This window comes from Cebidichthys violaceus, unplaced genomic scaffold (assembly GCF_023349555.1).
Source record: "Cebidichthys violaceus isolate CVI_PGR_0920_01 unplaced genomic scaffold, fCebVio1.0.p SCAF_19, whole genome shotgun sequence".
NCBI classification, from domain to species: domain Eukaryota; kingdom Metazoa; phylum Chordata; class Actinopteri; order Perciformes; family Stichaeidae; genus Cebidichthys; species Cebidichthys violaceus.
This window is the reverse complement of record NW_027176361.1, coordinates 2,731,232-2,752,501: the sequence shown is the minus strand read 5'-3', so window position 1 is coordinate 2,752,501 and position 21,270 is coordinate 2,731,232. Positions and strand designations below refer to the sequence as shown.

General features: G+C 45.2%; 1 protein-coding gene across 5 annotated transcripts in view; it reads left to right on the top strand.

Moving 5' to 3' along the window:
- Positions 1–21,114, top strand: part of nhsl2 (NHS-like 2) — a 111,039-nt gene extending 89,925 nt beyond the window's left edge. For 4 of the 5 annotated variants that reach the window (XM_068713222.1, XM_068713223.1, XM_068713225.1 and 1 more), the window contains exons 5-10: positions 9,098–9,280; positions 10,588–11,695; positions 11,843–12,995; positions 13,158–13,467; positions 13,908–14,025; positions 15,037–21,113. In XM_068713222.1, coding sequence (XP_068569323.1) covers positions 9,098–9,280; positions 10,588–11,695; positions 11,843–12,995; positions 13,158–13,467; positions 13,908–14,025; positions 15,037–15,373 — 3,209 coding nt within the window. In that variant the 3' untranslated portion in view covers positions 15,374–21,113. Of the gene's footprint in view, positions 1–9,097; positions 9,281–10,587; positions 11,696–11,842; positions 12,996–13,157; positions 13,468–13,907; positions 14,026–15,036 lie in introns of all 5 variants that reach the window. The other variant, XM_068713221.1, reaches the window with a different exon arrangement.
- The last annotated feature ends 156 nt before the right edge of the window (positions 21,115–21,270 follow it).

The following is a 21,270-nucleotide window of genomic DNA, read 5'->3' as shown; positions in this document are numbered from 1 at the left end:
GGATGAAAACGGTTCTTAATGGAACCTTGAGTCTTTCCAAAGAACCCTTGAAAACCCATTTCTTTGAAAAAGGGTTCTTTGGAAACAAATGGCTCTGATTGGAACCCTTTGGGAACCCTTATGAAGTTGTGATGATTGTCCAATTAAAGAGAAGGATGCTTATATGCTGAAGATGTCTAAAGAGATTAGTTGATCACTTCTTTGACAGAAATATTTGGATACAGGATTGACTTTTTGAGCTTTTTAGTTCCAGCCTGTCAAATGTGAGAATCTGCTCTTTTCTGTTTCATTTTATTGTAAATTCAATATTCTTTTGTTTCGGACTGTTATTGAGACAAAACAAGAGCTTGTTTTGGGCATGTTGTGACTTTAAGTGCAAAACAATTAATTGAATAATCACATAGACACTAGAATAACTGATAATGACAATAATTGTTGGTTGTAGCCTCGTTTTAAAAGGCCACATTATCGACGGTGAGTGAAACTGTAGAAGGGTTGGATTGAGGTTAATTATAGTGGGCCGTCAAGGGGGGGGGGGGGTTGAGACGCTTGTTGGTATTGCCTGTTGGCCACAGCCAGAAACCCTCAGGCATTACTTGCCTTCATGATAATTTATGACCTCAACATGAAAGTTCTGTGACAAATTATCTAGAACTGATAGATTAACACCCAAGATAAGATTGTATTGGAGATGAATCAGCGTTTTTAATCAGTGTGACATGCAAATAACGTATGTGGGGTTTTGCTGTCATCGGTTTATTGTCGCTGACTTTGTTCTACAGTCTTAATGCCTCGGAGCAAAAAATACAATTTACACATTTTTTACTTTGTTCTCAAGGGAGTCGCTTCTTCCTGTGACAGTTGTAAAAGTGAGAGTCGCGGGAAATTAGACGGAAAGGAAAATGCTAAATAAACGTCTGCTCTCTTTTGAGTGCAGCATAGTTTGAATGACTTGTTGTAGTTGTAGTAGAAAGAAAGACGGGTGACTTTCATTTTAAAATAACCTCCTAAATGCTAATAATGGTCCTGAACTTAGCTTGCATCTGCCTTTTTATTGGCGAGTCTCTTAAGGATTAGAGGAGCGTGTTTGTCAGTAAATTTAAAGGTGCTAAGATTAGTGCAAGTTATACAACTAAATATAGGTTTAGAGGGAACAAATGTGGTAAAACTGCACCGCAAATGTGATCGTATAAAAGTTTAAACTGAACATTTCTCAACCGGTTGGTTTCACGGGATGAAAGGAACTCACTTCGGTGGTCCCTCGACTTTTCATGCAGCGTCATCTTCAGCTCAAATACCTTGCAAAACTAAGCTGCAAATATTAGTCCTACTTGTACTTTGATTGGCTCAAGATTAAGTTTAGTAAAGTGCGTCGACGTTTCGGGAAGGTGTGTTAAGATTAGACAATGAAGAAGGAGTTCAGGGATTGTATCATGGTCTTCTACTAGTTGCTTGTAATTTAGGATTACAGCACCTCTTCGTAAATGATCAGCTACATGAATGTACATGAATCGTGAATGTAGTCGGATCACATTGAAGGATTCAAGGAGGAATTATCGTCATTGTGCGACACGAGGGGTTGCGCGACGGATTGCAGTTGTCGCCCATTTGCTGCACGAGAAAAACAAAGCAGTGCATCTTTTGAAATTGCATCGGTGGGGGGGGGGGGGGGGGGGTGAACAGCAGCGACAAAACATGAAACATGAGCGAACCCGTCGGCTGTCCCCTGGTGCCGGTTTGTGCCGTTAGAAAGTCGACAATCACACCGATCACTTCTGTCTGCGCTCGTTTTCCATTTCATTACGGATCGCGATGGCAAGACCTCATCTTCTTCCTCAAGAGGTTCACAGTCAGGAACGTTTTTTGAATGAAGACTGAGAATGAAGTGAATTTTTTTTTTTTTTTTATAAAAACACTTAATGACAGGATGTAATAAGAGAACAGATGCGCGGAAATATCTAAACAGCAGGAAGCTCGGTATCCCAGAAGCAAAGTCTCAACATTTGTTTCCCTCGTCGCTCGAACAGTTTGCATGTTCACTCCAGAAGTCGTAACTCACAGGTTACACACACACACACACACACACACACACACACACACACACACACACACACACACACACATGGATTGCCACTTGACACAAGTTTGAGCTTTAAGGGAGAGAAAAAAAAAGCGCTGCAGAAACAAGATCTGACATCGAGAACATTTTCTTCTTATGATCACATTCGCTATCGCCCTCGCCCATCTCTCGCAGTCAGCTTTGCTTTATGTGTGTGTGTGTGTGTGTGTGTGTGTGTGTGTGTGTGTGCTGTCAGAGCTGTTAGTATGCTGTGGTCATCCTCAACAGCATCGTTCTGACACTCCTGCTTCCACTCGTCTCAACCGAGCCTTCTCCTTGTTTACTTTGCGTGTGTGTGTGTGTGTGTGTGTGTGTGTGTGTGTGTGTGTGTGTGTGTGTGTGTGAATGCGCGGTGCTCCCAATTTTTGGCATAGCAACTGCTTTGTCACCGGGTGCCTCTCCCCTCCTTCTCTCTCCTGCACACACACACACATCTATGGTTAAGTATCTCTTCCTCCTGTTCTCTGTCCCCCTCTGTCTCTCCCCCCCCTCTCTCACCCTCTCCTCACCCACTGTGTGGTGGAGTAGAAGGTCAGGTATAATGATGCATGCCTGTGGCGTTGTACTTGGTGGGTACTCACTTCCTTCTGAGACAGAGAGAGAGAGACAGAGAGAGAGAGAGACAGAGGAGTACTTTGAGGACATGATTGTCAACATGTCTCATGAGAAGGAAAAGCTCATTTGTCTTCATGTGAACTCTTTCCGGCGTTCCTCGTCTGTGGTCTCAGCCTCAAACCCTGTCGGTTCCTTCCGATGACGTACATCTTAAATTAAACGGGTTATTGCAGTTTTTTAAAGCAAACAACAGGAGTTTAAAAAAAAAAAACGCTCCAACATTTACGAAGCGCTTGATTTAAGCTTTTATTCATGGTTTCTTAAAGCAACATATTTATCACTGTAGGTATCTTTCTTTCTGCGGGCGGCCCTCGTTTGTTGGGGACTATTTCCGACGGAGGATTAATACACATCTGCTGTAGTTGTCGGGCAGCTCGTTGATCATTTCTGGACAACAATGGATCCCTGAGCACAGAGGAGTAAGATGTGTTCTATAAGTCTGTGTTAGATCAATTCATTGTTGTTTGACAATGAAAAATACTATAAAATATCTTTCTCTCTCTCTTTCTCTCTCTCGCTCCCTCTGTCTCTCTCTCTCTCTCTCTCTCTCTCTCTCTCTCTCTCTGTGTCTCTCTCTCTCTCTCTCTCTCTCTCTCTCTCTCTGTGTCTCTCTCTCTCTCTCTCTCTCTCTCTCTCTCTCTGTGTCTCTCTCTCTCTCTCTCTCTCTCTCTGTGTCTCTCTCTCTCTCTCTCTCTCTCTCTCTCTCTGTCTCTCTCTCTCTCTCTCTCTCTCTCTCTCTCTCTCTGTGTCTCTCTCTCTCTCTCTCTCTCTCTCTCTCTCTCTGTGTCTCTCTCTCCCTCTGTCTCGCTCTCTGTCTCTCTCTCTCCCTCTCTCTCTCTCTCTCTCTCTCTCTCTCTCTCTCTCTCTCTCTGTCTATCTGTCTCTCACTCTCCCTCTTTCTCTTTCTCTCTCTCTTTTTCTACAAACCAGTGAACAGGTAGCTTTTTGCAGCCAGCTTGCTGTTGCCATGGTAACTCGCCACTCTTCCTGTCTCTCCTCCCTAAAATAAAAAAGAAGAGGAGAGAGAGGGAGGAATAAAAAATAAACGGTAGCGGAAGAAAAAGTGAGTGAAACTGTCACCAGGAAGAAGAAGAAGAAGAAGAAGAAGAAGGGAGAAGTAGGGGAAGGAAGGAAGATGCAGTTTGAGGAAAGATGGAACGAGAGAAGAGGAAGATGGAGGGATACGGGATGAAAGGATGATGAATGAAGGATAATGAGGAATCATTTTTGTCACAGCGCCCTCCTCCCTCCTTCCTCCTATTCTCTTCCTCCTCCACTTCTCGCTCCGGCAATTTTCATGAATGACTGAAACTCTGTGAAGAAGTGAATGCAGAGAGGGCTGAGAGACAGACAGAGAGACAGACAGACAGACAGACAGACAGACAGACAGACAGACAGGAAGACAGAGAGACAGACAGACAGAGAGACAGACAGGAAGACAGAGAGACAGACAGACAGAGAGACAGACAGACAGACAGGAAGACAGAGAGACAGACAGACAGAGAGACAGACAGACAGACAGACAGACAGACAGACAGAGAGACAGACGACAGACAGACAGACAGACAGGAAGACAGAGAGACAGACAGACAGAGAGACAGACAGACAGAGAGACAGACAGATAGACAGACTGTATGAGTTTATCAAAAATCCCTTAAATGACCAAAACCAACATGGGTTTTGTCCGTCTCTAAACTCGTTCCAAGTCCTTTTTTTGGGGGGCATTTTGGTCAGACAAGGATCCAGTTGTTATGCAAATGTTGTCTATTTAAGTAAATTAGTGGTCGGCAATCTTTGTGCAGTCGCTACTTTTTTGTTAAGCCTGTAAATTTGTTCATTAATTCTACAGAAGCGGTCAATAATAAGGCTCGCAGACATCATTTGCAACAAAAAGGAAAAGAATCGTCGACTATAAAACAGGCATTTCGTCAATGCGGTCCTGAATGTAGTGTGGTTGGGGAGTTTAGCAGGAACACCGTCACCTTTTCCCCCCAAAATTAACTCCTTTTATGAAGGTTTTTTAACCCAAGATAACCCCCCAAACATAGGACTCCTTTCCCATTGGCAGTAAGCTTTAGTAGAAGACTAGCCTGGTGTGTCACCAAGAGGCATTCATGTCTAATCTTCCCAGTTCACTAGGAATCTGACGGAGGCGGAACCAAATCCTATTGGCTCCACTTTGGAACCATTGATGTTTTGAGCACCTGTAGGACGTTCCTTGTGCCTTGTTGGTTTAAGCTTCCAGGTTCCAGTTCATCCTTGAAAGAGCAGCCGATAAAACAATCTCCTTTCGAGGTCCTCGTCCTCTCTTTGACTGGAGCTTTCGACCGCATCGCATGGACTTCATCGGCATCGTCAGCCTGCAGATGAGACATCGTGTTTGAGGCAGTTTTTCTGATTCAATTAAGGAGGATGTTCAGAAGTTTAGTATTTTGGCTTGAAATTTCTACACAGGGAAGGACAGCCTGCTAAAATGAGTAGCAGGGTCTTTGATCACATTGACGTGGATTCAAGGAATAATTCACAAAATGACCAAAATTTGTCTCGATTATTCACCCCGTATTACTTTGATTTCTTGAAGAATACTTTGTTTTTCTGTCATGTCTCCACGTTGAACGGATAATCCCAAAAAAACTTGATCAATTGAAGTTAATGGGGTCAGCATTTTACTCGTCCGGAGGGCAAAATGTTCAGAATAGTCAGGTTTCAGCACATGACTGGATAAATGAGCCGTGGATTTTACTCCACGAGTTGTGTGAGAGTTAAATGTGGCCCCCATTAACTTCCATTCATCAGGACTTTTCACCGTTTTTTTTTTTTTGATTCCTCATTCGCTGCAGGGGCACGTGGTAAAACGGGGGTGATTGATTGAAATACAAATGGTCCTTTTGTGGTTGAAGGACTCATTTAAACCTGTAACATCTGAGTTTCGGGGGCAGGGTCTCTACCCACAGGGTCCGCCGCATCCACAGCAGGATGGAAGAGCAGTGAAGCCAGGGCCACACTGAAGAGGCACTGTGATGAAAGAGTCATTGTCTTGTCTCTCTGGACGAAGGCCGCTGATAGTTGAAATAGCGTCTATTATTCATGGCTGCGGGAGAAACACAAAAGACTCCCAAGCCTCTGAACGGCAGCTCGATCAGAGACGAGGCCCTACGGCGTCCTGAAAGAAAAACGGGCATGAATGTCCCGTCGCTTGCTAACTAAAACTGTCGAAATATTGTCCCTTTGACTGGATGTAATGAGGATAAAAGAGGCTGTCCGGTCCAGCAGGAAGTGGGTGAACGCATGACAGCTCAGACAGGAAGTCACATCTAGCCCCGCTCAATGGTTGAGTCATAGCTTAGTCTCTGCTGGATGGCGGTAGATGTTATAGCCCAAACACTCTTATTTATTCATGTGCAGAAAGGGAACAGCTGTTAAATGGCACTCGGTGAACTATAGAGACAGACTGGTGGAGAAATAGACAGAAGATGAATGACGGAGGCAGCTAGACTGTTGAAGAGATGAAAAGACAGGTAGTCAATGAGAGGAGCCGACAAGCAGGTGGAAAGATCCTTCGTTTTGAATAGACAGCAAAGGGTTTTCTTTCTCTTTGATGACTTAAAAGACGCCACGATGCATCTGCCAGGGTCGGTGGGTTTCACTTAAATCAGTCACTTAATGATTATCCAGTCGGGAAATTGGATTTCTAGCCCCCCAAATTAATTTTGGTGCAAAAAAAACTCGTCATCGGTTTGAGTGTTAAGACTCTCACAGCTCTTTGATTAATTTGGCTAGAATGAAACCATGTTTTCTAAATGGCGTCTAAATGTTTAAGGCATGTTTCATTGTGTAGCCGGTCCAAAATGACGTTAAAAACAATATGTGCGCTCGACTTTAACGTCGCAACCAAAGTTAACTCAGATTTTGGCGTGAAGATTCCTCCAATTCACCAAAATTGTATTCAGTCATCGGCGAAAAAGTTAAATCAGAATCAAAGTCTTGATTGAAGACTTTCTTCCAAAATGATTTATATAAAAGCTATATTCTGATACAGTAGGTGTAGTTACCTCACAGACATATATACTAGGGATAGTCATTTTAAGGAATGTCCATATTCCATATTCAGTGTGCGAGTCATCAGAACTAGGTACTAGCAGATGGCGTCACACTTTCCTTATAATGTTACAACTTCTCTACGGTCGTAGTTCTGGTTCCCTGCGATGGCAGCATGTTTTTTCCGGCCTATATAGGCTGTATATGTTTATATATTAGGTGTAGTACCAAAATTGTCTCCGTCCTAAGTCCAAAAAATGTAATCATATCCAAAATTCCCAACATGTTTTTAGTGAACAAAATATTCTGCGATTCTGCGCTAATCGATATTTGTTGCCGTTTAGCCTTTTAAAAACTGCATTTTCATTGCTCTCCTGCTTCAAACATTCAAAGCTTCAATCGAAAACCCTTAAAGAAGCTTTCTAATGTACAGACAACAGCTCTGATATAGCCTGTATTACTTTATACGTTGAAGGAATACTGATGTCCAACTCGCACATCCCTAATAAATACTAAATAGGAAGCCCTGTGTATGAATGGTGAAACATCCTCAAACCTCTTATCCAGTTTGGAATCAACTTAGTGGAGACTTTGTTGTATTATTGAGAAGAACCTTCATTTTCCTGCAGATGTTTTGCGCTGGGAGTTCTATCATGTAACGTCTCTCTGTTATTAGTTTGCTCTTCGGTCTCTCAGATACCTCAAACGTTTGTAACTCTGTGTTGTTCGATAGCTTGGATGTATAATTCATACACGGCACTGCAACGGGGGGGGGGGGGGGGGACCAGTAGAAACAAAATGGAAGGAGGGCGGTGGGTGGAGTCATGTGTGACTGCAAAAACCCCTTGAGATGCAAGAAGAAGACGGGCAAGACAGGTAGAGGAAGAGATGGTGAATGTGTCGGAGCTTATAAGAGACGGTTCCCTGCGCTTTGTTTATGGTTTTCAAAACAAGCATGAATTCAACAACTCAGCGCTTGATTCATGAAGGAAGTATTTTGAGTGCTTACTTGCCGTCACTGATTGTACAATAAACATAATTAGAGTATTGCTCTTGTGTCGGCGCTTGTTGCGTCACACTTTTGCATTGATTCAACTTAATTTGATTCCTTTTTTGCCTCATTGATTTTGTGCGTCTTGTCTTCACCCTCTGAGGTAAAGGGAACTTCTCTGAACGGCTTCGGTTTTTGTTCGCAGGACATAAATTGTTAGCAGCAGACCGATATGACTGTCGCTATAAAACAGGGCTGATGGCTTAATAGAGGCCCGACTGAATTATGCGGCCGAGTGAGAGACTGCGCCGCATGTCATCGAGGTAATCGAGTGGGTACCTGCTGCCTCCGATGACTCATTGGATTACTGTCTGCTCCGACGAGACATCGGAAGGACAGGAAGTACAACAGAACAGCAGGCTTCTCAGCAGCGTCTGCTGTAAATCGCTCTGGATTAAAAATGTACAGCATGTAGGTTCATGATGGTAGGGGGAAAAAAAGGAAAAGTGTGGCTTTTCTAGCATGTAGTTTAATGCACTCTTTGTCATTTTCAATGTTCCTCCTATCAGTTGAATAAAAGAGTTGTCGATTTTAAGCAATCTTGAAACAACTTTGCGCATCAGTGGCTCAAAATATCAAAGATCAGGTAACAGGAAATCCAGAAATCATCAGCAGTTTACTGGCTAAAATCACTTCTTTTTTTACTTGTGGACCTTTATTGTGAAACATTTGCAGGAAGTGTGGAGTTGTATAGATGGTTGCAAATGGAATTGATTATTTGATGTACTTTTTGAATAAAAACTATAATTTTGGTAAAAGAAAAAAGCAGTAGATCATGTTTGACAAGAATGTAATATTAATATTAAATGTGAGTGAGAAGATCTTGCTATTTGAACTTTCACCAAAGCTTCACGTGAACAATTTCCGAGGATTCACATCCCATCAATTGCTCGTGCATCTGCAGCTAATGTTGGTTTTTGCACTTCTCCACAATGTCACTTAAAATGTATTTTAAAGCCACATTAGTGCCTGGTTCTTGGTCCATCTCCAAATGCCATTTAACCTGAGCGAGACAAGCGTGGTACATGGAGTGTAATAAAAAACACTAAATCATATTTCTTAAAACGTTGCACCCTTTTCAAGAATAACTTTGAATCAGGGAATGCTGACAGAATCAAATTCCTCTCTACACATCTCTATCTCTCAAGAGTCGTAATCTAATTCTTCACTGCCATGTCAACTACATGATTGGATTTAGAGTTTTATTGAATTTACTGTGTGTCAAGTAAAAGGACTCTCTCGCTGACCTCGCTGTTGCTCTGTTGCTCCTCCAGGTGAAGGGAGAGGAGGGAAATTCCACGGTGTCGACCTCCTTCAGCACTCCCCGTCCCCATCCCCCTCTCCGGGGGACCCCTTCCCCCACCAGCCCCGCTCCCTGGAACCCGTCTCGGACACTTTCCACCAAAACCTCCCCCTGAGGAAGACCCACTCTGACCTCGACACAACCTTACCTGCAGGTGTGTATGCCGCCATTAAAGGAAGCGCTTACCCTCCTCCGGTGCTTTTTTTCTTTTCCGTTTCTTCGTCTCTTGTCTTCCTGTGGTGCAGGTCAACACAACAAGAAATAACTCTACTCATTAACTACTAACCCCAATGTCAGCTGAAACTCTGTTGGTGTTGAAACCTTAGAAGCCCTAGATTTTACTGCACAAGGTGTTTTCTGCTTTTTGAAGCTGTAAAAACATTTTCCTTCTCATTCGATACCTTGGGAGAAGGCAGAGATGGGACTATTAGAGCTATTTTTATGTTTCTAGTATTCTAAATCTAGTTTTTTAGTGAAACAATGGTGGAAGATAAAAGATTTCCTTTTTAATCTTGCAAATTTAAAAAAAATTGTACCTACATTTTTCTGTGTTTTTTTGTCAATTAACATAAATGAAGCTTTGTTAGATTCATTTTGGCATGATTAGATTCCTTAATCCTGGTCACTGTGGCAGTGAAAACATCTTAATCATCTTTCTTTCTGCTTTTCACAAATCTGAATTTTTAAATTCAACAAAAAAACACAACAGAGATTAAAGTTGGGTTAACAATTTCTTCCTCCTGTATTTGCGGTAATCAGTTTTGCTTTAATAAACGACCGTGTTGCCAGCAGCCTGGATCTTGTCATGCCTAAATTGATTTATTCACTGCAACAGGGATGCTCAAATGCAGGGTATGAAGTATTCATGTAAACAGTTTAACTTGAATAAGGCATTGATTGCAGACAAGGAAGAAAACGAATAGCATGTATCTGAAATAACATGTTGTGTTAGGAATGAACATTGAAGATTTTTTATGTAATTTGGTCCGTGTCCATGGCCGATTCCGAACATTTTATAATCTATTTTGAATTCTGATCCATTACAGAGGAGGGCACAAGATAATACAGTATATTATCCAATGCACATGTGTGACATTGGTGCAATGGATAATTAAAAGCATTTTTATGCAGCCTGCGACAGCCAATCACAAAAGGGGTCAAGTCACAGGGACACCCGAGATGATTCACTGATTAATCCAAACGCACACATGAAAAAGCAAACATCTTGTAGTAAATAGAGTGCAATGAATCCTGAAGGTCTGGTGCTGTAAAGGATTATGTGCTGAGTGTTTTCAGATATAAGTTGGCAGCCAGAAAGTTTATCTCAAGGACTTATTGTTGTTGAAGTAAGCAAGACAGTCAATATCATGCTGTGAATGGAGATGTGCCTTTTTTTCTGCTGGTCATGTGAGTTTGTTTAGATCAGTTGAGTCGTGTTAATCGTCTCCTCCTCCTACACAGGAAACACACCGGACCATCTTCACCCAGGAACTATGGACACGTCTGGGCTGCTGTGCTCAAACACACCTTCCTCTTCCTGGAACGGACCTAAGGGCTCCACTTTTTCACCCGGAGCGTGGAACGAGCCGTACAATTACAGCATGAACAAAGGCCCGGCGGTCCCGCCGAAACAGCACAGCATCATCGGAAACGCTGGAGGAGGGGCGCAGGACGGGGTGATGTTGGTGAGCTCAGGACAGTCGGTGAGCTCACATTCCAGTTCGTTCACGTCAGTGACGAACCCTTCTGGGAGAGGAGGGAATAACATGCCAGGGATTTCACTGGCAGCGGCGATGATGGGGAAGCGGAGCGAGACGGAAGGGGCTGCAGCGGATGGCGGGAGGGGAGGAGGAGGGGGAGGGGGGGTTGCGGAGGCAGGGAGAGGGCGGGAGAGGTCGGCACGTTCCATAGCAGCGGCGAACGCCTTCAAGTTCCGGGAACGTTCCCTTTCCACGCCCACGGATTCTGGTTCCTTCTGCTTTACAGAAGGTGGTTTAGGCCAGCCAGACGGGAACATCTTGCCCACAGGGAACGGGAATTCTATGCCATTAACAGACCACCAACAACAGCATCATAACTTCCTGGGTTTGGGTGAGAACTACGCCCTCCTCTACCCTAGAGGGAGCTCCGAAGACAGCGCCAGTACCGCCGACACAATCTCTGTCACGGCTTCAGACTACAGTGCCGACGGTCGCTTGCGCCTACGCTCCCGCTCCATCTCGCTGAAGAAATCCAAGCGCAAGCCGCCCCCTCCTGTGAGGAGCGTCTCTCTCATGAAGAACCTCGGAGAAGCCGAGGGGCGAATCCACCATGGAGGCAGCCTTTACCGGGATGGTCGGCCAAAGAGCCTGCACATCCCCAGGGACCACTTCCCAGACTTCCAGCCCGATTTCCTCCTGCCCAGCTCGTCCTGCTCCTCTAAACCCAGTGTTGTGGAGCGGGAGCTGGGCCGTGGTGGCACTGATGGACCTCCAAGCCTGGAGGTCCAGGCACCCGAGAGGGAGGGAGAGACAGAGCTGACCTTCCCCACTCACTGGCAGCTGGGGGAGTGGAAGAATGATCCTTACAGGTAGGAAATGAAACTACACTTATATTTTAGCGGCTTATTTGCTTGATCCAAATTGAATCTGTCAACTTTTCTGGTTATTTGCTCTTAGATATTCAAGAAGTTTGTTAGGTTAAGACTAGAAATGCAATGAGTTCTCCTCTCTTCCAGGTCTTTATCAGGCTCCAGCACAGCAACAGGTACCACAGTGATTGAATGTATGAAAGTCAGAGGCAGCTCGGAGTCCCTGCTTGATTCCCCCTCCACCTCCAGAGCCACCTCACCCTCTCAGCTCTCCATGGAAACCGACATCAAGGCGTCCTCGCCCTTCAAACCCCCGGGACTCATGTCCCCGTCAAGTGGCTACTCCAGCCAGTCAGAGACTCCCACCCCAACTGTTCCACTCAGTCACATGGCAGGTCACGGGACAATAGGGACATTGGGTTGTAAGTTGCGTCCAAAGATCCCAGAAAGGAAATCATCGCTACCATCGCCCAAGGACCCGGCTGCGAGGTCTAGATTGTCCTTTGAGATGCCAGGGAATGCACATCTGGAGCTGTCATCAATCAAGCCAAAGCAAAAAGCCAGCAGGCGGCATTCTGACACCTCGACGGCAGCAAAGCCGGGGAAAATCAGCCCCAGCTCCTCGCAGGCATTGCCTGTGGTTACCCAGAATGAGCTGAAGACTATTCGGCTTCGCTCCGTCTCTCGTGGTGACCTGGAGGACTGCCCTGATGGGGTGTCTGACACCATCGAAGAGGAACAGCACGGCCGGGACTTAGGCGAGGACCCCAGCCCGCCACCTACTCTACCTAAACCCAAACCACCTGTCGCTGTCAAGCCCCCGTTGCCCAAGCGGCCCCTAAACTTACTCCTCAAGTCTCCTTCCCCCTCCTCCACTTTCCCCCTAGCCCTCGATTCACCTCCTGGCTCACCCGTGGACCGGCCTGTGCCCCTAGGCAACATCTACAAAGTCATGAGAAAACCCAAACCCAAAAAACCTCCACCGCAAACAAGTCCCTCAGTTATTCCTGACTTTACCACCCATCCACAAACTGCCTATGATCATCCATTCCTCCCCCACTCACAGTCCCTCTTCGATCTCCCTCCTCTTCCGGACCCCCAGCCTCTTCTTGAAGACCCAGCAATGGAGCCTGAATTTGATGCAGACCCAGAGATCCATCTTGGTCCTGGGGACGGAGGATCGCTCCCCTCTCCCTGCAGCAACCAGGAGGCTCCGGAGCTCCAGGACAAAAGCAAGACCCTCCCCTCAAGGATGACAATCTCCTGTCTGGCAGAGCTGTCAGACAAAAAGAAACCTAAGGTGAGGAAGACATGTCTCAGAAAATGCATTATTTTATTATTATTAATGCAAACAGTAGAATTACAGTTCATGGAGGCAAAGAATCTCGTTTATGTCCTGATTTTTAAATAGTTTTACTCATGTCGGAATTTGTGATGTATTTAAATTGTCAATCCTTTCCAGGTTCCACCTCCAGTCCCCAAGAAGCCGAATGTTCTGCTTCTTCCCTCGTCGGTCCACTCCTCCACCAACGGCAGCACAGAACGTCAGACCCCACAGACCGACAGCCCCGTGGGTCTCCGGTCTCCCGTGGGAACATTCCCGCCAGAAGAATTTCACGGTTCTCCCGGTGTTCCCGATATGCTTGAGCAAGATGAGAACCACTTGGGAATAGACGAGGAGAGTTCGAAAGAGTCGTCACTTCACTCGTCCCTGCATGATTCCTCCCTCACAGAGCTGGAAGGGAAAATGACCAGCACTGGGATTGGGGCAGGTACGGTACAGGTTTCAGAAATTGATATAACTAGATATATGTGCACTTACACATTAATCAGATGCAGTATTTGCTAAGATATATTAGCTAATGAATACTGCTTTATCGTAGTCAGAGGTTTTATATGCATGTGTTTGATGATAGCCTGTCAGAGCTGCAGTGGTTGATTAGGATCCTTTCCTGCTGCGTTTGATGCATAACTTCCTGATTCTGCCAGAGGAGATTTCTCCGGTTTTCAAGCAAATCAAAGCTCAATTGCTCTAAAATTGGACAGAATCAAAACACAGACTGGCTCCCACTGTTTGTAACAGTGAAGATGACATTTATCATTATTATCTAATTATTACCTGGATGTGTATGTAGCCAAGTCGGATTTGAATTGCATACTCGTGCTTTGTGACTATTGGCTTTTGGTGTATAATTTCTTGTCTCTTGTTCAGATGACTCGGCAGTCGATGAGAAGACGGTGCTCCACATCGCAGAGGAAACGGACGACGACTTGTCGGCCGGCACGCCCGCAACACACACCACCGAAGACCTGTTCACTATTATTCACAGGTTAGTGTGTGCACACATATGCATATGATACACACCTCAGAGATGCAGTACGCACACTTGATATCACAGTAGATGCCTTTCCTCAAGAGGCAGTTGGAAAAGGTTTAAATGGTGCATTATTAACTTATTACCGGAGATGGTTTCAGCCAAGATTCCCTGCCGGCTTATTATAACCCCGAGCGTGATGCAAAGACACATTGTTTTGTTGAAAAGTTGTGAGGCAGACCGGGCATGAGGTTCCCTAGCAACGGCTACATGTGCATTGTGCTTCTGCAAGACCAGCGGCCCTTTTTTCAGGATCTCTCTAACGCACACACACACACATACACAGAATTACAAGAAAGCTAGTCTCTAAGCAACAAGTGGTCATGATTTTACCTGGCATGTTGCTGAAAATAGCTTGAAAGCCAGAGAAGGAAAAGGTGAGTCAGTGTGTCCATCTGTCACGAGAAGGGATGGAGTCCTGTCTGTAGTTACACGGTTTACTTTACTGAAGTCACTTTAACACACAGCTCCTGGTAGATTACTGGGATAACCTTTCAGGCATCGCTAGTGATTTTGCACGATTCACACATGCACTACATTGAGGAATATGTCCACCTTGCGTCTTACCACACATGCCCAGAATAGATGGGGTGAGGCACAGTCCAGCAGATAGGCCATTAAACGGAACAAGAGGACGATAAGGGCAAGGTGTACACAGCAGTAGACACCTCTTATTATTTATACAAACATCCTTACGAGAGCGGAAGAGCTTTTTTTGGTCCGGAAATGTCACTAGGTCTTGAATTGGGAAAGTTGTTGTAACAGATTTCTCTGGATATCGATCCCTGTCCCCAAGCAGGAAAATGTTCCTTAACATTTCGGGGACTTCATGTGTGAAAGGGGCCCATCTAGTTTGAGGAGTAAATTACGAATTAAAACAGCGCCAAATGATGTAGAATTTATATGTGCTTCTTTATCTTACCATTCTTTACCCTTTGCTAATAATCTTCTCTTCTCTTTGCTCAGGTCCAAGCGAAAGGTTCTAGGTCGCAAGGAGCCGACGGACTCCTTCGGCAGCCGCCAGAGCCTCGTGTCCCCGGTGAAGCACAGCACCAGCGGCAGCGACATCAGAAACATGACCCTAGGCAGCCAGAGGTCCAGCTCCCGCAATGAGAACTTCATGGCCCTGCTGCAGAAGAAAGGCAGCAAGTCTTCCGGCGGAGGAGCCAGAGTCTCCGCTATGGAGCTTCTCAAAAGCACAAACCCTTTGGCGCGACGGGTCACAGAGTTCTCAACCACCTCGTCGCCGACCGGCGAGGGAGGAGACGCGGCATCCGGGAACGGCAAACCCAACGATCAATGAACGGAGGTATCGGTAACGGATGTTAACCAAGTCCGTTTGCTGTCGACAAAGCTACCAACCAATTCTACCATGTGCCACCCACTGCAGATGGGGCCTTTTGACTAACGCGTCCAATCGGCTCGCTCCAACTACTGATTGATCATTTGCACTGTCCAATCAAATTGGAGCACATTTTTTGGGCAAAATGGTCCCTCCCATGGTTGAAGCTCTACTGTTCCCTGTCAAACCGGTCCCTCTAGGAAAAAGCGAGAAATCTGTGGAGAGCGATGTTTGTTCCTCGCTATATTTTCAATGAAAGGTGGAGGTTTTAAGGTTTCGCTTCAACGCCGCACCATATTTTCCTTGTTGGGGGATCTGCTCCGTGTGGAGGCTGGATGCATAGATAGATGGGTGGAGTGGACACTGGGAATATAAGGATATACAGTGGATATCTTTACTCCTGGCTCCTTCTGGATGAAGACAACAAGAGTCCCAGATGACAACAATTGCCATACATATGAATCTGTAACCAGTCATTACTGATCCACAAGAATACCGCAGAGGATCGGTAATCAAATGAATCCAAGAAATAAATGGAATAAAAATTCAGAAGATGTGAGACTTCCAAATAATTCATCCACGATTCAACCAAAGCCCTCCAACCAGTAGGACTACAACGCCGAAACCTGCAGAACCACATGAATCGAAGGGTAAATTATTCACGGTGTAAAGAGGCACCAGAGAAAGAAAATACGCCCCAAATATACCTTGGGCATCATCACAACTCCTCATCTCTCTATGGTGATACCATAGCAGTCGTCAGCATTTCGGTGACTTGAGCGGACGAAGTGCAGGAACCACATGGGGAGGGGGGGGCTTTTTGCCACCAAAGATGACGCATGGGCATGTCACATATTTTGTTGCTCGTGCTACGAACATGAACGTGGACCTTTCGAAAAAACATTCCGCGGAGGTACCCGGCAAAAAGAAGAGACATTTTTGGAACGAAAGCACTTTTTTTTCGCGTCCTGGCATTTATTTTCTTGGGACAACTCATCAATCCATATTTTCTCTTTGTTTAAATGTTGTTTTTTTTCCCCCCTTTTATGTTTTTCCTACACATGCCAGATGGCCAGATACTGTACATGCTTCATTGGATCGTACGGTGTGTATCATGTACAGAGATAAATGTGACGCATCTATCTACGGATATCATTTGCGGACACAAGGACTAAAAATAGTGTACAGCAAGCAGCATGGACTACAAACTGCCCACATGATGGAAGGAAAAACACACTCAAACAAACACACACACGGAGTAAGGAGTAACGCCATGGAAGACAAACAGAAAAACAGACTGGAACAGTGTGTGTGTGTGTGTGTGTGTGTGTGTGTGTGTGTTCATACGAGTGTGTGCGCAGATGAAATCTTGCCTGTGGAGTTTCTGTACGGAGAGTATGAAGCAGGCCTGGTTATTAAACAGGGTTTTTATCCATTTTTGGTCTCTGGTGACGGGACCAAAGGACTATTAAAAACTACAAACAGACCAGAGGGGACCTAACGGTGTGTGTGTGTGTGTGTGTGTGTGTGTGTGTGTGTGTGTGTGTGTGTGTGTGTGTGTGTGTGTGTTCATGTGTATAGAGGGAAGTGCCAAAAAAACAAGACAGAGAAGAAAGAGAGAAAGAGAGTGTGCTGTGTTTGAAAGCGCCCTCACTACGTTTGCATACTGTACATGTGTGTGTATGTATGTGTGTGTGTGTGTGTGTGTGTGTGTGTGTGTGTGTGTGTGTGTGTGCATCGTCACCCCCGCCATTTCTTTCTTGGGGATAGGATTAGAACCTCTCCAGTACTCACCCACACATTCCCCCGGAACCCAAAGGGGGGGGGGGGGGTTCTGCAGAGGTTGGAAGTTCTCCGTCTTGCGGTTGTCGCAGAGTGACGTTACGGGGGGGTCGTTTTTTTTCTGTTTGTTTTTCACACTTTGTCTCAAAGGTGAGGCGGCGGTCTGTGCCTCCCTCCTCATTCCTCTCCTCCTCCCTTCATCGCTGCTGGAGAACGCGCTCCATCTGTCTTCTCTGCGCAGAGCGCCATCCCTCCGTTTCATCCCTCTCCTCTTCTGGCACGTACGGTAGCAGGCGCATTCTCCTTCGTCGGCCTATAAACCGCAACCTCTTCACACGTAGCACCGCTCCTCTTTATCACTTCCTCTTTTAACCGTCTCTCCATGCGTCCTCCTCCCTCCCTGACCCTCCCCCATTTTCCGTTTCACCTTCACCCCCGTCTCTCCCGTCTCTCTCTCTGCATTCAGTCTATGCATCCGAGCTCGGCAGACGACGCGACACCGGATGAATGTCAATGAATGACTGTTAAGAAAATACATGCTGTGCTTAGTTTGAAAACAAAAAAAACCACAAAAAAATCTATCAACGCTTATCTTCTGCCTTCTCTCTTTCTTGCTCTCTGAGTTTTTATACTTTTATTTTAATCTTTCGAGCGTCCCAAACGTGGGATTAACACGGAGCAGTGAATGGATAGGATCTGTGCACAAACACGGAAACCAGCAGGGTTTGAATGTGTTTTTGCATAAAGGACCTTTACTTTTGGACTTGTGAGCGAAACACCCTGCGGTATTTGACCCCCACCGACCCGACACCTCAGTTCTGGATCACCGTTGCGGACGGTCTGAGAATTTTTGGATTAGCAGCGGTTCAGCTCTAACACCTGACTTATCCCCTGCATGGATGGACCGCGTGGAGGGGAGGAGGGAACCTTTCATCCCTCGACTCCCGGTCGAATCCCTCGGTGCTATTGAGTCAGAGCTCCCCCTAGTGGGCGGAGAGGGAGGGAACCACACCTAATGACGAGAGAGTAAAAGAAAAAATAAACTTCTTCACACGCATCTCTCTTCCCTACAACAAGTCCTTCAGGTACTCCATCATCCTGAACAAAAAAAGATTTTAAAAATGCATAAATTATCACCATTTATGATGACTAGTCAAGTGACGCTTGTTTTAAATATTTAGTGAATGAAAAAAAGATAAACCTATAAATCTCTGTGTTTGTTTGCCTTGTATACTGAATTATGGGCGTGTCGCTGCAGCGCCGACTGTGTTTTTATTTAGGTTTTTTTGTATTATTTCAGCTGCCTTGGTAGTTAACACACACACACACACACAACCTTTGCCAAAACATCAGCACAGGTGTCAAAAAAGGGAGCATTTATGTTTAATCTGAATCTAATCTGTCCTCGCTATTTCCAAACAAACATCTGCCCACATCTGCATTCGCATACATGCAGAGGAGGGCAGCGCATTGATACGTTCCCCCCTTTTTTAGAGCAATATCCCTCAGAGCAATCACAAGATAAGCGAAGTTGGAAGGGAGATCAAAACATTTGAGCTAAACCCACAGATTTAGGCGACAGAGTGGGAACAGAGAGGAGCGACATGAGTGCAGCGTTGGGAGAGATGTGTTTGTTTCGGCACGATAATAACGGGAACAGTTTGATGTTGAAAAGGCATTATGTGGTGTGTAGACGCATTGGCACGTCTAAAAACCGGGGGGGGTGTAAAACGCGGTGTTGTTTTTGCCTCCTGTGCCGACAGATGGAATATATCTTTTGGTTCGACGGTCTTTAACAGGGAAGTAGATAGAGGTACAGTCCTATGGGTACACCGGTGAAGATGTTTGTGGGGATGCATTTCATGTGATGTTGAGGTTTTCAGAAGCAGAGTTTCACCCGAGGCAGAAATATCCTCATCGGTTGGGTTACTGCCAACTCGGTGCCACATTTTTTTGATACATTTAAGGTCCGCTAACAACAAACTTCCGGACGATGGGAACAATTGGCCCTCGGTGCATTCGGCCGATCCCCCTCGGCTCTCGCCACTCACCAACCAATGAGGAATATTTCAGCCTCGAGTGCAGCTCCGCCTCCGAGAACCGTCTGCAGAAGTATATTACCGATCTCTGAAATATGTTGACGACATATTTTATTGAAAATGACATCTATATAAAGTGTGAAAAGGAGAGCTGACACTAGAAATATATTGGATTTGTAATCCATTATCCCTTCTTTAGGAGCGAGGGAGGGAGGCGGAGGAGGGGAAAATGAGGATGTGGAGCAAAGGGTTTGATTCCGCTGAACGCGGGGATTACCACGCCGAAAATGTACACACTCATGTACATCATCTTCTCCCCTTCACCTCCTCTCTCCCTTCTTCTCAGCGGTCGCGTGACTCAGAGGAGTAATCGTGTTAAGAGCTCCTCTCTCTCTCTCTCTCTCTCTCTCACACTCTCTCGTTTGCTACCCTGCAAAGTGATAAAAAGGTATGAGGAAAGCACAAAAGCAAAAGAGCACCGCAGCCGCTCGTTAATTAATTTGGTTTAAGTTGTCGGCCTCTGCGGATATACGGACCAGCCGGGTAGCAAGTTGTTGCTAAGAGACGTTTAAAAAGCGGCGTGGAAGAAGTGAAGCCGGAGTTCAGGCGAGGATGCTGTTCTCTGAAATATGAATCCAAGTTAAGACTAACACGTTCACAGTCCTTTGTTAAATATAATGAGCAGAGCAACTAATATTACACCAAATGCCAGACGAGCATAAACAAATCAAACGTCCCTTCAGACATTTAGACTCCAAAACAAAGTGGACCGCAAGTCATTGTGTCAGAGTTTACAAAGGATATATAATCCGTCACAGACACACACACACGAAAAACCCTCGATGTCTTTCTATTTTACCGTTTTGTAGAGAAATCCACAACAATGGACGCAAAGGCTTTAAAATAATCGCAGAACTTTAGATTTAGTGGCATCGAGTGGTGAGGTTGCAGATCGCAACCAACTGAAGGCCGCTCCGCTCTCTTCCTAGAGTGTGTCAGAGAACTTCGCCTTCTAACACAAAACTTGGATATTTTGTCTGTATCCCAGTCTCAACTAAACGCCTCCATACGTTACATTTTGGAAATGTATTTTAGGCGTAATGTGCTGAAAATGAACCAGAGTGTGCAGCTTCACGAGAGAGTGAACGAGGAGGGGAAAGGAGAATGAAGGGTAATGGTTGCAGATTTGGGCCAAAGAGTATCTTGCATTTGTTTTAGGGGTTTGCCAGAGGGGTGGCGTTTGCAGCGTTTGGACATTTTAGGGGTAGTGACGTCCCTCGCTGGTAAACCCCACCCTCCTGCTACGCAAAGCAGAGTAAAACAAACCCCGCCCCCAAAAACACCCCAAATTCTAACCCCACTTCAGGGAGCTGTACAGGGCAGCTTATAAAGACACAGAGATGATAATTAGAGAGATATAGAGAAAGAGAGAAAGAGTTATTGGAATTATTCTATTTTTGTTATTCCTCCTTGAAAAAAAAAGACATATTTAAAGGAATATTCCGTGTATGTATTGAATAACCTCTTGTCTCCCCGCCCCATTCCAGTGGCGTGACGGCGTTAGCTGCAAGGTGGCGTCGCACACGAAACGCCTCCCTGTCGCAGCTCGCAATGCCAATGTGATGAAATTATTATATCATTATGAATAAATTATTTTTCTTGCTTAAAAGAATGTTTTGCTTGCTTGCTTTCCCGGTGCTCCTCGCCCTTCAAGGTTGCTCTGTGAATCGGTATTAATAAGTTTCCCCCCCGGGGGGAGGCAGCAACGCTTCAGATAATTGGGTGTTTCTGTCTGAAGAAGCCAACTAGAACCTGTTGATGCAAAGTGTAGTCGTTGTTTACTTACTCAGGCCATTTTATCTTCACATTTCTATGGATGTTCATTAAGCTCAAGCTGGTTTATGTCAGACATATTTGTGTTCCTGCAGCTCTGATCCCAGTAAAACATATTTAATTTAATCCTATATAAATATATATTTTTGGAATCTTGCTGGTTTCTCGTAAACCCTTCATTTGAATATATATAAATACTTGTTT